The following is a 15,355-nucleotide window of genomic DNA, read 5'->3' as shown; positions in this document are numbered from 1 at the left end:
CTTGACTATGATTGAACTACTTAATTGTATGATAGGTGGATGAAGTGCCAATAAACTGTTAAAAATAAATGAAAAAAGAGTCATTGTTTCTTTGTCCTCCTTTTTTAGTATTACAATTTTAGAAACCATTGCATAATTAATGACTCTGCTATAATTTTGCCCTAGAATATTTTCTAGGGCAACAAAGAGTTTGCATTTAAAATCCCAAGTAATCAAGGCTTAGGGTACACTGAGCTTCCGTTCAAGGATGATGAGAAATTTTGGAAACAGTTAATGGTGATGGTTGAACGATTTGATGAACATAACTAATGTCACTGGACTGTACAGGTAGAGATTGTAGAAAAGGAAAATGTTTAACCCTGGGACCATATTGGGGAACACACTGGGCTGCTAATCACAAGGCAGTGGGCTTCATTCCACCATCTGGTCAGTAGGAGAAAGATGAGGCTTCCTACTCCTCTAAAAACGTACATCCTTAGAAACCCACAGAGGTAGTTCCTCTGCTCTCTGTGAGTCAGAATTGACTGGATGGCAGGGAAGTGTAGTTTGAAGTTTTGTTTATTTTCCACAGTTTTTAAAATGAATCCAAAAGGAAAACAAAACCGGGTTGGACAATACAGAAATCACAGCTTCTCCGTCCTGTTTCTCAGCTAAGAAAATAAAGTTGTTGGAGTGGCGGGAGATGACATTGCTCAACATGTTCAGCATTTATTTTGTCTTCATTTTTTTGTTGTATTTTGTTTTATTTTTAAATCTCTCCCACAGTTCTCACTCCTTCTCCATTCTCTCCCCATTATTTTCCAGTGCTTTCTCACAGATACTATATGAGGAGATGTTACAGAGTTGATCATAAATGAGTGACTGATGAACCCATGCACAAATGGGGAACACATTCTTTTGCAGAACTGTATTGTGGATTTGGAACCTGTTAAAATAAAAACAAAAGGCAATTACAAAATGCATAGGAATACTCTCGATCTGATGCCAAACAAATTAAGATTCATGAGAAAACTTCCTGTGGTGGCTATGTTGCTGGGAAACAGCCCTTGCTTTTAGATTGCATTGGTTCATAAGCAGAAAGAGAATTGTCTCCACCTTCAGGCAGAAAATCCTTGTGTTTCAAGAATGGTCACTAGTAGGATAAAGTAAGTGAAACTTCTGACAAAAGCGAAGCCATTACATATTTACTTAACTGGATGTTTGTTCATAAAATCAAGGCACAGATTTATGAAATTATTTTGGGGTAGACTCAGTGAGTAGACCAAGCAGCAAGAGTTACATTTTGAAAGGGGTCTAGAGGTAAAGAAAAAGGCACAGGTGTCAAGGCCACGTGAAGGAAAGACAAACAACATTGTCTATTATAACTCACAACCAGCGACCCTACACGACAGAGGAGAATTACCCCTGTGGATTTCTGAAACAATGACTCTTTTCAGGAACAGAAAACTTTATTTTTCTCCTGTAGAGTGCCTAGTGGTTTCAACCTACTGACGTTGTGGTTAGCAGCCCAACGCTTAACTCACTATGCCACCAGGGCTCTGGAATACTGCATGGAGTCACTCTAAGTCAGAAACGACTTCATAACTGTGGATTTGGATTTGGTTTGGGTTTAGCCCAAGCACAGTGAATTTATTAACTATGAGTGTGCATATGGATATAGAAATGCATATGAATGTGGATAGGATCTGTACCACTTGCTTGTCTTGAGTTTAATTTGATTTTTGTCATTTTTAAACATATGACTGGAGGACTCTGTATAGGGTCACAAGAGTGATACAAAATTATCATTTTGATATGGTTTAACTCTTTGGTTTCTTGATGGCAGTACATTTAGTCTGGCTCTCCATATCCAAATGAAATTGGTGGTCAAGAAGTTTTTGTGGAGAACTTACCAGAGTTCTCCCTGTGGCCTGTATCAAAACTTGTTTCATGCCGTAGTCTAGTCATTTCTACAAGAGATGCCTTCATTCCTCTGACCTCAGAGACACGTTAGGGTTGTAGAAAGCCTCATCTTTCCCCTGAAGAGCAGCAGGTAGTTTTGAACTGCTGACCTTAGCAGGTCGAGGCATAGCCTACTATGTTGCCAGGGTTTCACCTAATGTAGACTACAAAATCATAGTATACCTTTCAAAAGTTTGACCCCAAAAGACTATTTGGTCCAGAAGTAAATGAGAGATGAAACAGAACATCATAAAGAAAATGTGTATTTTGCGCCTGACCTGATCCTACCACACCAAGGCAAAGCACTGGGGGAGTGCAGCGGAACAGCAAGGGAATGGAGCGGCAAGGTCCCCAGGGAATGCTGAAAGTGGACTTTGGGGCCAGGGCATGGTGCCCCAACAGACTGGACTGGAAAACACTCCTAAGGGCTAACAAACGATCCTTGAACTAAAAATAGAAAGAAAAGAAAATCTATGTTGCCATCTTACCACAAGGTGGCAGGTGGGAGAAAAAAAATACATCCCCTGAGAATTTGAACCACTGATAGATTCAGTCAGTTTTCTCTAATAAATAACATTGATGTAGTAGAGATGTATGTGTGGGGGGTGGGGTGGGGGGGGACTTCAAAAAGAATATGTAATTTAAAGTGTTCTTGGGTTTGTTATGCCCCTAGTTGATCAGAGAAGCAAACACTCATACTTTTCCCCCTTCATTTGATCGATTTGCGGTGGAGCATATGCACTGAAAAACACACCAATTCAACAGACACTGCATGTATAACTTGGTCACGTTGATGACTGTCTCTGGGTTCGGTCGCATTCTCGCCCTCCTTTTCCAAAGTTCCCCTCCTTCATTCATGCAGGCTCAGGGACCTCTGAGATTTTTAGCTAATCTTTCAGTTTGATGTTGTCAATTTGATGCCCTAGAGGAAGTTCTTTGAAAACTATAATTTTAATTCTTTTTAAGACAGCCCAGCTTCCATCCAGACGACATCAATTATAAGATATACCCCAATTTTAGGACTATAAGCATATGAAAAAGTTTTGTGAATTCAAATTAAAATACACAATGATAATCACCCATATATTAGGGGATGTGAATTGCAAACAGTATACAGCACTTTTTATATTGTCAAAGAAGAGCATAAAATAGAAAAATTCAATCTGTATTAGCGTATGTTGATTTTAGAACACATTTTAATCACTAGTATAACAACTAAAAAAATTAACAGTAAACTACCAACTAATAGAAGAAAAGATAAAATATTAAATCAAGACAAATAGGGAAAAAGTAAATTAAGTGGGCCATACATCAGCAAGAAAAAATAATGCTACATGCCTAAGGACATGACTCAGCACATTCATAAAATACATGTACTAAGCTCTAATTGGATATTTTAAAATACACAAACACACGAAAGATCTTAGGGCCATTCTGCCATTGTATGAAAATATAGGTAAAAACCAAAAAGTTGCGATCATGCAGAACATGTTCTCTGACCAAAATGAAATTAAACCTGTAAACTAAAACAAAGGAATTCCTAGAAATGTCCATGTTTGTAAGTAAAGAAATCTTTTTTCTATAGAGTCCATTGGGGGCATTGAGTGATTTACAATAGAAACTAGAAAATATTTTTAACCTAGTGAAAACATTAAAATAATAAATTTAGGTGGATAATCTCAATAAAAGGAAGAGAGAAATTCATGAGCAAAGATATAAGCTAGAAAAAGACTAACAAATTTCATCCAAAGAAATTGCATACAATAATAATAAGAGCTAAAATTAGTGGAAGCGATTCTAGAAAGAAGACCAAGAATAATTTCTTTGAGAACACTACTTAAATTTAAAAGCACTGTAGCATTGAAATCTAGAGGGTGTGCACACACATGCAAAACCACACATGCAATCCATAATTGGAACTTAAAACAGGAATGTTGCTTCACACTATTCAGTTACTTAACAGAAATGTATAAACATTACAGGGAGGAAGACTTCCACATTGTATGAAGAGAATTTTTTAATGATGCAACTATTAACCGGTATTAAAGGGATTTTGTACAAAGTGAAATGTGTTCGCTTTTGAAATGAACAATACTAGCACATCAAGCCTTTATGATGTGCCAGGCCATGTGTTACTTGATCTCCCTTTTCTCACAATTTTAAGAAGTGGTTCCCCCCTTTATTATCATTGACATACATGGAAAGTGAGGATCAGATGTGTTAAGTGATTGACTCAATAGCACACACTCGTGGAGTAGTCCAGCATTGGTCCAACCTCACACGGGACTTCAAAGCCCAGGCTAGTACCCCTGGTACACGGAGCACCAGTGACTGCCCCTTTGTGGACAAATTCCCAGAAAAGCTAAAGCCCTGTGAGGAAAAAAGCTGATGGAAGCAAATGGTACCAATCAGTCCTTTTGATTCCACCCCTTTTCTTTACATTCTTCTTTTTTTCTCTCCACAGGCCCCCAGCTCTTGTCTCTGTTTCTTTCTCCCTTTTCACCTCAAGGTCAGCCCTTAGAAACCATCAGCAGCTCTGAGAGAAAGACTAGCCTTTCAATACCTGTAAATTGTTAAAGAGAAACCCACAGGGAGAGTTTGCATAGGATCTCTATTGATATCCACTCTTATGTATTGACATCCACTCTGTGGCAGGGAGCTTGTTTTTTGTTGTTGCTGGTGTTTGTTTTTCTGTTTCTCCCTGACCCAGTCTTTCTGATACATGACTAACAAATCAGTCTTGAACTGCTCCATACACTTTGACCCCCCTGAGAAAAAAGATGAAGCATTGTCTCTGGATACTTACAAGTCTGAGAATGCTGAGCCATCTTCCCAGAGCCAACCTCTCTCAGCCTGAGGACGAGCGAGTCCTATCCAAAATGAGCGATCAGGTTGCAAAGATGTTTGACTTGTTATAAAGTCCTGTAGGAAAATACAAATTAAAACTCAGAGACCTATATCAAGAAGAAAGGGGACAAAGGATAAGAGCAAGAGAGGCTCAATCTACACATTGAGAGAAAAAAACACTCATTGAGTCTTTTTGGGAGAAAAACACACAGTAAACTGGTAACACTCCAGAGAGAAGTGCAATTCTTAGATGTTACTAAGCATCTGAAAGGCATATTTCACTTCTTACATTCTGATTATTTAATTTTTCAAGGTAGACTAAGTTCAGGAAGTCAAGATTGTACTACCTCCATTCAATTTACCTGAACAAAAATCCAAGACCCCTGTGAAATTTCCCCATCCTCTCTTCAAATTGAACATATAGATTCCCACTATGTCTGTCAAGAAACAGGTCTCAGACAGATAACAACTCAACATAATTTAATTCTCTTCTTGAGACTGTGCCTTGAAAGCAAGCCTGGTTTCAGTGAAAGTATTTCATTTGTTGAAAAATATAGGACAACTTAGTAGCAATAACAAAGTGGTTTAAATGCCACACTGACTTTCAGTCCAATATAATTTCTTTGTCATATTAATTACTTTTATTCACTTTAATGTACACTTCAACTCTTTGGTAAGAGAGGTCATTGACAGTAGGTGAAGGACGTGGAAGTTGTAGAATGACTTAGATTTATAGTATGGAACCCTTTCTCCTCCTTTGTATCTACCCTTAATTCATATCATTCACTGTAATGTCTAACTTTTTCTGTACAACTTTTTATGCCCACAAGCCCCTCTCTCTGAAATACTGTGGCATCTCTTGTCAATAACCTATTGCCACCAAGTCAATTCCAACTCATAGTAATTCACTATAGGGTTTTCAAGGCTGTAAATCCATGGGAGCAAGATTGCCTCATCTTTCTTCCATGTAGTGGCTGATGGGTTTGAACCAGTGACTTTACGGTTAGCAGTCAAACATTTGCTCAACAGCATCACCAGAGTTCCCTGCTATCAATGTTACATATTAAAGTGTTGGGATATGTTGCATGATTTCTTTATTTTTATAAATTACATAAGCATAGTTAATGGAAAGATTGTGCTTTAACCATCTTTGCTGGTATGGTATTGTTTTTCAAAAACTATAGATAAGGGGGGGAATTTTGTCTTACTCCACCAAATTTATGAATTGAAATTTTGTGAATTAAAGTCACAAAATTATCAGTTGTCTGAAAAACACAGAAATATGTGTTTCGTAGAAATGTGGAAAGTGTTTTAAAGTATTGTAAGTGAATGTTTTCCATTTAGCTTATTCAAGGGTAAGTCAAATGGAGATGCTACAGAATTAAAGAAACATTTATTTAAAAAATATCAAAATGTGAAGCTATGTCTTTCTCAACATAACCTCCAAGTGGGGATCAGTCTACACTTTTCTGAAAAGATGTTTCCAGCTCTCTACCCTTTGTCTGAAGAATTCTTCATTCTTTGATTTCCACCACATCAAAATAAGTTTTGGCATCCTTAGGAGATTTGAATTGTGTTCTTTTACAATGTTCTTAGGGGTTGGGGAATAAAAAGGAATCTGAGGGGGCAAGAATTGATGGGAGTAAGCCACTCAACGACATTCTTGTAGGGTAATCCTTGCTGCCCTCAAAGATTGAGCAGGTACATTGTTGTGATGGAAAATTCTCTTTGTCAAACATAGCTGAACTTTTTCTCCAATGTAGTTTTCTTTTCTTTAAAAAAAAACCATTTTATTGAGGACTCTTCCAGCTCTTATCACAATCCATACATCCATTGTGTCAAGCACATTTGTACATATATTGCCATCATCATTTTCAAGACATTTTCTTTCTACTTGAGCCCTTAGTATCAGCTCCTCATTTTCCCCCTTCCTTCCCCACGCTCCCTCCCTCATGAACCCTTGATAATTTATATATATTTTTTCATGTCTTACACTGACCACTGTCCCCCTTCACCCACTTCTCTGTTGTTCATCTCCCTGAGTGTTGGGTGTGTGTGTTATATGTCCTTCACTGTGATCAGTTCCCTTCCTCCCCGACCTTCACCCTACACTCCTGGTATCACTACTCTCCTTATTGGTCCTGAGGGGTTTATCTATCCTGGATTCCCTATTTTGTGAGCAGTGTACATGCTCTGGTCTAGCCAGATTTGTAAGGTAGAATTGGGATCATGATAGTGGTGGGGAAGAAGCATTAAAGAACTAGAGGAAAGTTGTATGTTGTTTAAGTGCTATAATGCACCCTGAATGGCTTGTCTCTTCTTTGTGACCTTTCTGTGGGGGTATGTCCAATTATCTGCAGATGGGTTTGGGGTCTCCACTCTGCCCTCCCCCTCATTCAAAATGATATGACTTTTTGTTCTTTGATGCATGATACCTTATCCCACTGACACCTCATGAACACACAGACTGATGTGCTTCTTCGATGTGGGCTTTGTTGCTTCTCAGCTAGATGACTGCTTTTTTATCTTCAAGCCTTGAAGACCCCACATGTTATATCTTTTGATAGCTGAGCACCACCAGCTTTGTTCACCACATTTGCTTATGCAACCATTTTGTTTTCAGAGATTGTGTCAGGAAGGTGAACATCACAGAATGCTGAGTTATTAGAGCAAAGTTTTCTTGTGTTGAGGGAGTACTTGAGTAGAATCCCCACGTCCATCTGCTACGTAAATACTTAACTTATAAATATATTTACATAGATCTATTACCCTATGATTATATATAAATATATTTACAGATGTACATGCCTTTATTTAGACCTCTATAAATGTCCTTTGCCTCCTAGTTCTTTCCTCTATTTCCTTTTACTTTCCTCTTGTCACACTATCATGTTCAACCTTCATTTGGCTTTCATTAATTCCTCTTGGCTACATTGCACTTGATCAAGTTTTCCATCTTCATAAAATTTCAACCTAAATTAATCTTAAAGAAAACACACACACACACACACACACACATTGCCTTTGAGTCAATGCCCACTCAGAGTGCCCCTACAGGACAGGATAGAACTGCTCCTGTGAGTTGCCAACACTGTAACTCTTTTTGGAAGTAGAAAGCCCAGTCTTTTTCCTTAGAATCTGCTGGTAGTTTCAAACTTGTGATCTTGAAGATTGCAGCTGAATTCGTAACTACTATGACATCAGGGCTTCTTACAATCAAGCTTTCATGATCATTCTATTTCTGTTGGGAGAACCTACCAAGATTATCTCTTTAGATAATGACCTCTTGGCCCTGAATTTATCCTTCAGAAGACACCATTTTGAAATTTTATCTCTGGATATTCTTAGTAATTCCAAAACTTGCCTCTGGTTATGATTCCTTTCATAAAATCTCCTTAATTAACTTTGATTTTGCTTAAAAGAATGATGCAAAGATTACCGTTTGAGCTAGCGAATCTTTCTACAATGCTTCTGACGCTCATCAAGCTGCTCACAGAACCATGTTTAAACATCTAGCAATGCCTTTCGACTCACTCTCCGATAATGAACTCGATGCTAATTACAGAGATGTTAAGATGACTGTGGCTGCCAGCAGTGCAGCGAAATTACTTGTCTTGGCTCTTCTGACCACAGTCCTCTCCACTCCCACCAAATGGACCATGCACACAGGGTGTGTGACATGCTAATAGAAGGCACTGGTCAGTTTAAAAGTGAGGTTTTAAAGTGAGCAATCTCAGAATCCAGAACAAAGGAATGCCGTGGCCAACAGCAAAAAAGAAACACCAGCAGAGCCCAGAGGAGCTGCCTGCAGCAGAAGCCTGGCAACCTGGAGCACTGACAGCATGTGACAGGGCAAGGAAACCTTGTGACTATCACAAGACAGAGTGCTGGGCTTCCCAGTCCCCAGAAGAAGTAAAGATAAGTACCTTCAGGAAGGAGACTGGTTTGCTAAGTGACCTTTGTAACCGGGCAAAGGACAAGGGGCTAAGTGGTTGCAAGACTGAGGACCAGAGAGAGATGTGCCTGCTGGAAAAACTGAGAAGACACACTGCATTAAGAGACCGTAGCACTTTCTTATCCCGACCTATGGGAACCTGATCCTTGTTCTAATAAGACCCCTAATCCTGAGTATTGTCTCTGAGGTTGGTGTGGCCAGTGCAACAAATTCCCGAGCCCAGGGGAGAAGCAGAATGTCAGAGGAGGCAGGATTGCTGTCAGATACAATACAGAAGAATGGAGGGTGGAGGGATAGCCGGCCTCTGTTTCATCAGTCAGCACTGAGTCAGACTCTCTTTCTCCCGACTGGGGCCAGAGGTCGGATGTGCCCCCACTCCCCTGCCATTCCTTCACCACCTTCCAGTCTCTCCTCATTTTTCCTGCCACATGTAAACAATCTATATTTGTGATAGAGGGCTAGACTTACCAATTCTCCTAGGTCATCTATCTTCAGAAGATGAGAGTTCTCCAGAGAGCATTTTTCTTTGCTCATAGCCCAGGAATCTAGTGATGGTCTAAACAGATAACAACTCTTCTCATATAAAATCCACCTACGGGGGCACAGGCTGGAAGCAGCCCCTGTAAATGAAGAGTAAATATCATGAGGCTCATATCGTAGTCATTCATTCCCTCAGCGCAAGGACCATTTATATAGCTCACGAGGATGCTCACTCACGGAATAGATATTTGTATATTCATTTTTACTTCAAATGACAGGAATATAGTTTTTCAGAAGAGACTATATCCAACCACTTTAATCAATTAAAACAAAAAATTAAATATGAGTTGAGTAATTATAAACAATGTTTTAGACAGTCAGGACTGCTCTCCTTGCCTTGTCTTCTTCAAGTTCATCCTAGGACTGCCTTTAGCCATGCCTCCCTAATATGAATCTACTCTGACTCAGTCATTGAGGAATACAAAGCAAACCCATGCGACTTATGTTATAAGCATTTGGTTCATTTCAGGAAACCCCTTATAAAATGAGAAACACTTAAGAGCAGGTCTTAACATTATAGAGTAACCCTGCTCTTTTATTAGCTACTCTAGAGAACAGTGAGGAGGGACAGGTTATGGATAGAAACCTAAAGTTAAAATAGTAAGACACAGTCACTTGTAATGCAATTAAAAAAGGGGTCCTATGTCTTGCAAGGCAAATCAACTAAATTGCATGATTAACTATAAAAATGAGTCCCAGTTTCTAAGAGCATAACTACTAGGTTGATCTGCTTTGGACGTTTCTAAATTAATATCTTATTTTGTGGAAATATTTTACCTTCTCTGTTCCCGCATCCCCTCCTTTTTAAACAGAGGTTTTTTTAAATGATAGTTCTATTCGAACTGCACCACCTTAAAATATTTCCGTAAGGTGAAAAGGGCACGTTTTGTTCATATGCATGAAAATAGAAAATCTTCCATAGGACTATAAGCTTAACGGGTGATAAACCGATTGTTATTTTAATACTTTAAAATAACTTTAAAGTATTCATTTATGTGCATATGGGTATTTATGATACCATTTTATTGTCTGTGTGGCACTGTACTGTGATAATACGGCGAGACTGCCTAGAATGTGCAATAGCTGGGTCTAAATGCCACGTGCTTCCGCCTCTGCCCCAGACCTTACCACCAAGAAGGAACCCTCTGGAATCAAAGATTCCAAGAACACTGTGACGCAGCCCTTGCCTCGGGTCCTGAGAGACTTGGTAGAGGTCACACTCTCCTCTAGTGGTGATTTCGTGGGTTGTCTCGGGCTTGGGTTACTTCGGGTTGGAAAGCTGGTGTTCTCCAATGGGCTGCTCCCTGATTTAGAGCCCCAGCTAGCTACATGTGCCAACAGCAATAGTGGTGAAATGGAAAGAGAGAGAAAAAAAAGTCATTCCACTATGGGTGAAAAGTAAAAACCCTTAATCCATATTTTCATTTTGTGGGGACAGAAAGGGTATATTATTGATGAATGATAGGTAGACAAGAAATTGGCTATGGGCAAGTGAGATAGAAATAAGTAACTTTCATAAAGAAGATGTGAGAATGGAGAGAGACGAAGCAGGTAGAGAAGAAAGATGAAGGCAGTGGGAGAGGAATGGAAGAAAGCTGCTGGGGAACCACGATATGCTTGAAATAGTCAGAACCCCTATCTCCGCCTTCTGCTATTTATACATGTGAGCTCATTGACTGGCTACAATAGAATGCACCCCGTAAACATTTGACAAATTCAGGAGACTCTCCAAAGGCATAATGATATTTTATTTAAACCAGAATACTTGATGTATAATATTTAGTGAAATATACCCACCTCGCATAAATACACTCATATTTAAATAGTGCACAATAACTGCCTCAGATAATTCCTAGTTCATCCAGAATGGGTTAGACTAAATATAAGGTATAAAACAATTTCCTTACCTCATGAGACTCATAAAAAAAGTTCAGTTTCTAGTGGATTTTTATTCCATTAGGAAGACATTATTAAATTGTATTTTCCTCTACTTTGTCTTTTAGAGATATTATGAGTCCATTAATTTATCATGATAATCAGGCTTTTGAGACCAGTTATTTCAGGGTGATAGCAGAACACTGTGCTTTTCTCTTTTTTTTTTTTTTTAGGAAACTTGTCTAAATTTCTAATCATGACTCCTTCACTACCAGCTGATGATCCTAGAAGAGTAAGATAACCTTCCTGTATTTTAATTCCCTGAAAAAATATAATAATCACCCTGTCTCTTAACTCACTTATAAATAAAAATGGGGATTTATAGCACTGTCTCAATCAGGTTCAATATAAGGGTTACCTTAAAGCATGAAACCAAGTCCTTAAATAAGTGTCAGACACATAATAACTGTTCATTAAAGTAGCTGTTGTTAATCTCCTTTACCAATACTTACCCAGAGTGCCAAGAACCACAGCTATCCCCAGTGCTATCAACAATAATATCCCCACGGTCACAGCAATGAAACAGCAACGAGAAGATGAAGCACACGTTCCTGAGGAGCCAGAAAGAGAAGCAATTGAATGGAGAAATCAAATGATGGATGGAGGGGCTCCTTAAATCTAAATGGTTAAAAAAAATGCCACTGTTTTTCAGGATGAGTCCGATTATTCTCTAGGATGAGTCATCTAGGATGAGTCCGATTATTCTCTCCAACTTCCGCATAGCTCTTCAGGCCCTGGCAATGAGCATTGGCAGTGAAGTAGTTTCAAGCACACAGCTGCCAATCCCCCACAATAGGTGGTTAGCGCTCATCTGCTGTTCTGGGAGAGAAAACTGTGGTGGTCTGCTTCTGTAAAGAGTTACAGTATTGGAAACCACATGGGGTCATTCTACTCTGTCTACGGGGCGTCTACTCTGTCATTAGGTGTCAGTAAACTTCAGACAGCGAGTTCTTTGGGGTTTCAGGTCATGGCCATGGCATCTGGGCCCAGTGCTTTGATGGGTATGTATTCTTAATTTACAGTCCATGGAGTAGTTAACCAGGAATCCTGAAAGCAGAAAGAAGGCAGTTTAATGTACAGGGAAGAGCCCTGGTGACTAGAGCGGTAAAATAAAATTGCGGAGGCAGCTCTTTCCATTGTTTGCTACAAGATCTGGATCCAATTACTCCCCCTGGTTCTTCAGTGCTGTTTTTGAAGCATTTGAATAGGCATACACAAAGGATTGCTATGGGGTTGCCTTTAGCAAACACAAGCAAATGCACCTGCTTTAGGGATTGCTGGCATCTTGTATGCAACTCAGCGTGTGCCCACAGAGTCACATGAACACATGCCGAGCTTCCCACCTCTTGCCTCACCCCGTTTTTCCACTCTTCATCAACACGTTGCTCAAGAAAAGAATTACGAAAGCGACACGCCAAAAATAGTTGTGAAACGTAAGCTTGTGGAAAGCAGAAGAGAGTGAATTCTGATGTCAAAACCTGCAAATAATGTGGCTTCTGATAGAACAGGGCACCCAGTTCATGCTGATATTGTCATACCTAGAGCATACATCCCTGAGGCCCAAAGAATGATGCTGATGTCGAGCTACCACTGCCTGGTTCACTGCGGAAGGTGCTGCACAGAGAGGGAGGGGAAATGTAGAAGACAGTTCAGATTCATAAAGACCACACTCACTACTCTGATACTGAGTGGTGGAACTCCCTAGACTGTGATTCTTAGATTCCTTTCAAGCTTGGAACTGAATCTGTCCTTTCTAGACAAACCTAGAAAGTGTATGCGACACCAGAGAGCAATGTACATCTCAATACAATCAGCCATATACGAGCAAAAGAGCAGCGTATGCCTAAAGACAAAGTTCCAAAGGCAGGAAGGGGCAGAAAGAAGGAACTGTGGAAATGGGGAACCCAGAGAGAAAGCGGGAAGCATGCTCTTTACAATGCAATGATTGCAACCAACGTCAGGAGACACAAATGGCATGTTGTTGAATGGAAAATTAACAAATAAATAAATACCAACAACAAAATAGAGCACGTCTCTACCTTTAGGTGAGGATAAGCAATAAGAGCATTTTATAAAATTGTGAAGTAGGAAATTCATGGAAACAAAACAACCTACAACAAAAAATCCACTGTCCACTGTCATCAAGTTGATTTCTGACTCGGAGTGATCCATTATAATGTTTCAGAGCCTATAAATCTTTACAGAAGCAAATAGCCTCATCTTTCTCTCAAGACCTGGCTGGTGGGCTTGAACCCACCAGCTTTATGGTTAGCAACCTAGGTTTTACCTGATAGCACCACCATGTGATCCACAGAGGAAGCAAAATTACTCCTTCCACGAAGAGCGAGGTCTTCCTAACAGCCCTCTTCGTATTTTACCCTCCCTATATTTTATTTAAAATCCATGTCCTACCAAAGGCATATTTTCCCCTAGCATATATATTTTATTTCTGCTACACCAGGAATTTCCTTTTGCTTAAAAACAACATAAATAACTATTGTTCAATCAACCACACGCGGGCGAAATCATAACAAATCAGGAATATAAGCCCTATGACCTCCAACACAAACTTTTATGACAAAATGACAAGTTAAATGCCTTCTTTCACTGCTTCAGTCTTTTCTTTGTTTGCTTTCTTATTGGCTATTTTAAACATCTTTTTTCTAATATCTTTACATTCCCTTGACCTCCATTCTGCAGTCTACACTTTTCTATCTAACAAGAAATGATCTGAAATCCCTTCAATCACGGTTACCACTACTTTTTTTTACAACTCCTCACTGCTCAAGTGCCTATTCCTACAGAACAAAGAAATGCTGAGTAGTTCCTCTAATCACAAATAATTTAAATACTCGTGAATCAGTGGCTAATAATTAGTCACCAAATCCTATTATCTGTGATTGCGAGGAGAAAGCGCTTAGTTCACATTCAAGTTCTCTGCAGTGGCTTTGGAGAGTTTGCCCTTGAGAAGCATGTTATTAATGACCCGGCCAATCCTAAGTCTCAGGTTTACATCACTTAAGCGTTTTAGAGGATCATGATGAAAGCAGGAAAATACAATTACCTTTCTCTGAGATGATAGGTCTCCGGGAGATGCCTCGAGAACGGAAGTCTAACTGAGTATACCCATCCTCATCCAAATTGTCTACATTAGAACGACATTCCATCATCCTTGTGAGTGCCTGGGCACTCAGACTACTTGAGAGCTCACTTCTCTCCTGAGCCGACGGTCTCTGGCCAAAAGAGGATCTGAGGGTTGTGTCATGGGGGGTAAACAATTGCTGAGTGTGAGCAACACCAGTTTAAGTAGTCCAACCTGATGCTCAGAAGCAGGAAATGAAATCTGCAATGCAGTGGAAGTTTCCAATCTGCTCCTTCAGATTCTGTTTCTTAGACTTCTGATTCTAAGAAAATTATAAGGCAGCAGAATAGATAGATTTCTGCTTCAGACCTAACAAAATAAACCTTTTAAAACCACACATTTATGTCCTATGCGGTTTCTATTATTCTCACTTGAGTATCATTCCATGACTCGGTATATGCAAACTAGGAAACCCGTTTGGTCTCTTGAGTTCACCAGCATTGCGGTATAACTACACACGAATTCATGTCTTTACTCAGGAAGCCATGCTTGGATTCTATTATTTCAACTGGTAGAATTTGGGACTAGAGGAATAAATAATACCTGTGTAGGAATGAATTGCCTAATAAAGGAAATCCACTGAGAAGTCTGCATTTCTGTAACAACACAAGGAATCATATGTCTCTGGCCGTTGTCATGAAATTATAATACAAAACAGTATTATTTGTTGACCAACTATGTGCTGGGCACTGTGAAATGTATGTGGTTCCTTATTTAATCTGTTTTCAAAAGTGCTTATATTGGAGGCATTATTTAATTTTCACCTTAAAAATGAGATATAGAAAAAAAAGTACCTTTCTTCAGTGTAAAAGTTAATAAAGTAAAGTTTGAAACAGTAATCAAAGTCAAGTCTATTCTTGCTGAAAATCATCAGTGGTGTTTTCTTTTTTGCTACACCGCCTCCCTTGCTACTCCGTGCATCTCTAGGGCAATTTACAGTGCATCGAATGTCCTAGAGCTGAATCATCGTCTGCAAGTATTTGATTATTTCCTCT

General features: G+C 39.3%; 1 protein-coding gene across 2 annotated transcripts; it reads right to left on the bottom strand.

Annotated features, from left to right (window-relative positions):
* Positions 1-630: 630 nt before the first annotated feature.
* CLEC7A (C-type lectin domain containing 7A) lies at positions 631-14,451 on the bottom strand. 2 transcript variants are annotated; one of them, XM_075553101.1, is made up of 6 exons: positions 14,283-14,451; positions 11,671-11,769; positions 10,471-10,608; positions 9,212-9,363; positions 4,748-4,863; positions 631-925 (listed from the first exon to the last, which is right to left on the bottom strand). In XM_075553101.1, the coding sequence occupies exons 1-6, from the start codon at positions 14,386-14,388 to the stop codon at positions 769-771; spliced, it is 768 nt and encodes a 255-aa protein (XP_075409216.1). In that variant the 5' UTR covers positions 14,389-14,451; the 3' UTR covers positions 631-768. The 2 variants fall into 2 exon arrangements, with proteins under 2 accessions (XP_075409216.1, XP_075409215.1); XM_075553100.1 differs by lacking the exon at positions 10,471-10,608.
* Positions 14,452-15,355: the final 904 nt, after the last annotated feature.

This window comes from Tenrec ecaudatus, chromosome 6 (genome assembly GCF_050624435.1).
Source record: "Tenrec ecaudatus isolate mTenEca1 chromosome 6, mTenEca1.hap1, whole genome shotgun sequence".
NCBI lineage: Eukaryota > Metazoa > Chordata > Mammalia > Afrosoricida > Tenrecidae > Tenrec > Tenrec ecaudatus.
This window is presented reverse-complemented; position numbering and strand designations above follow the sequence as displayed.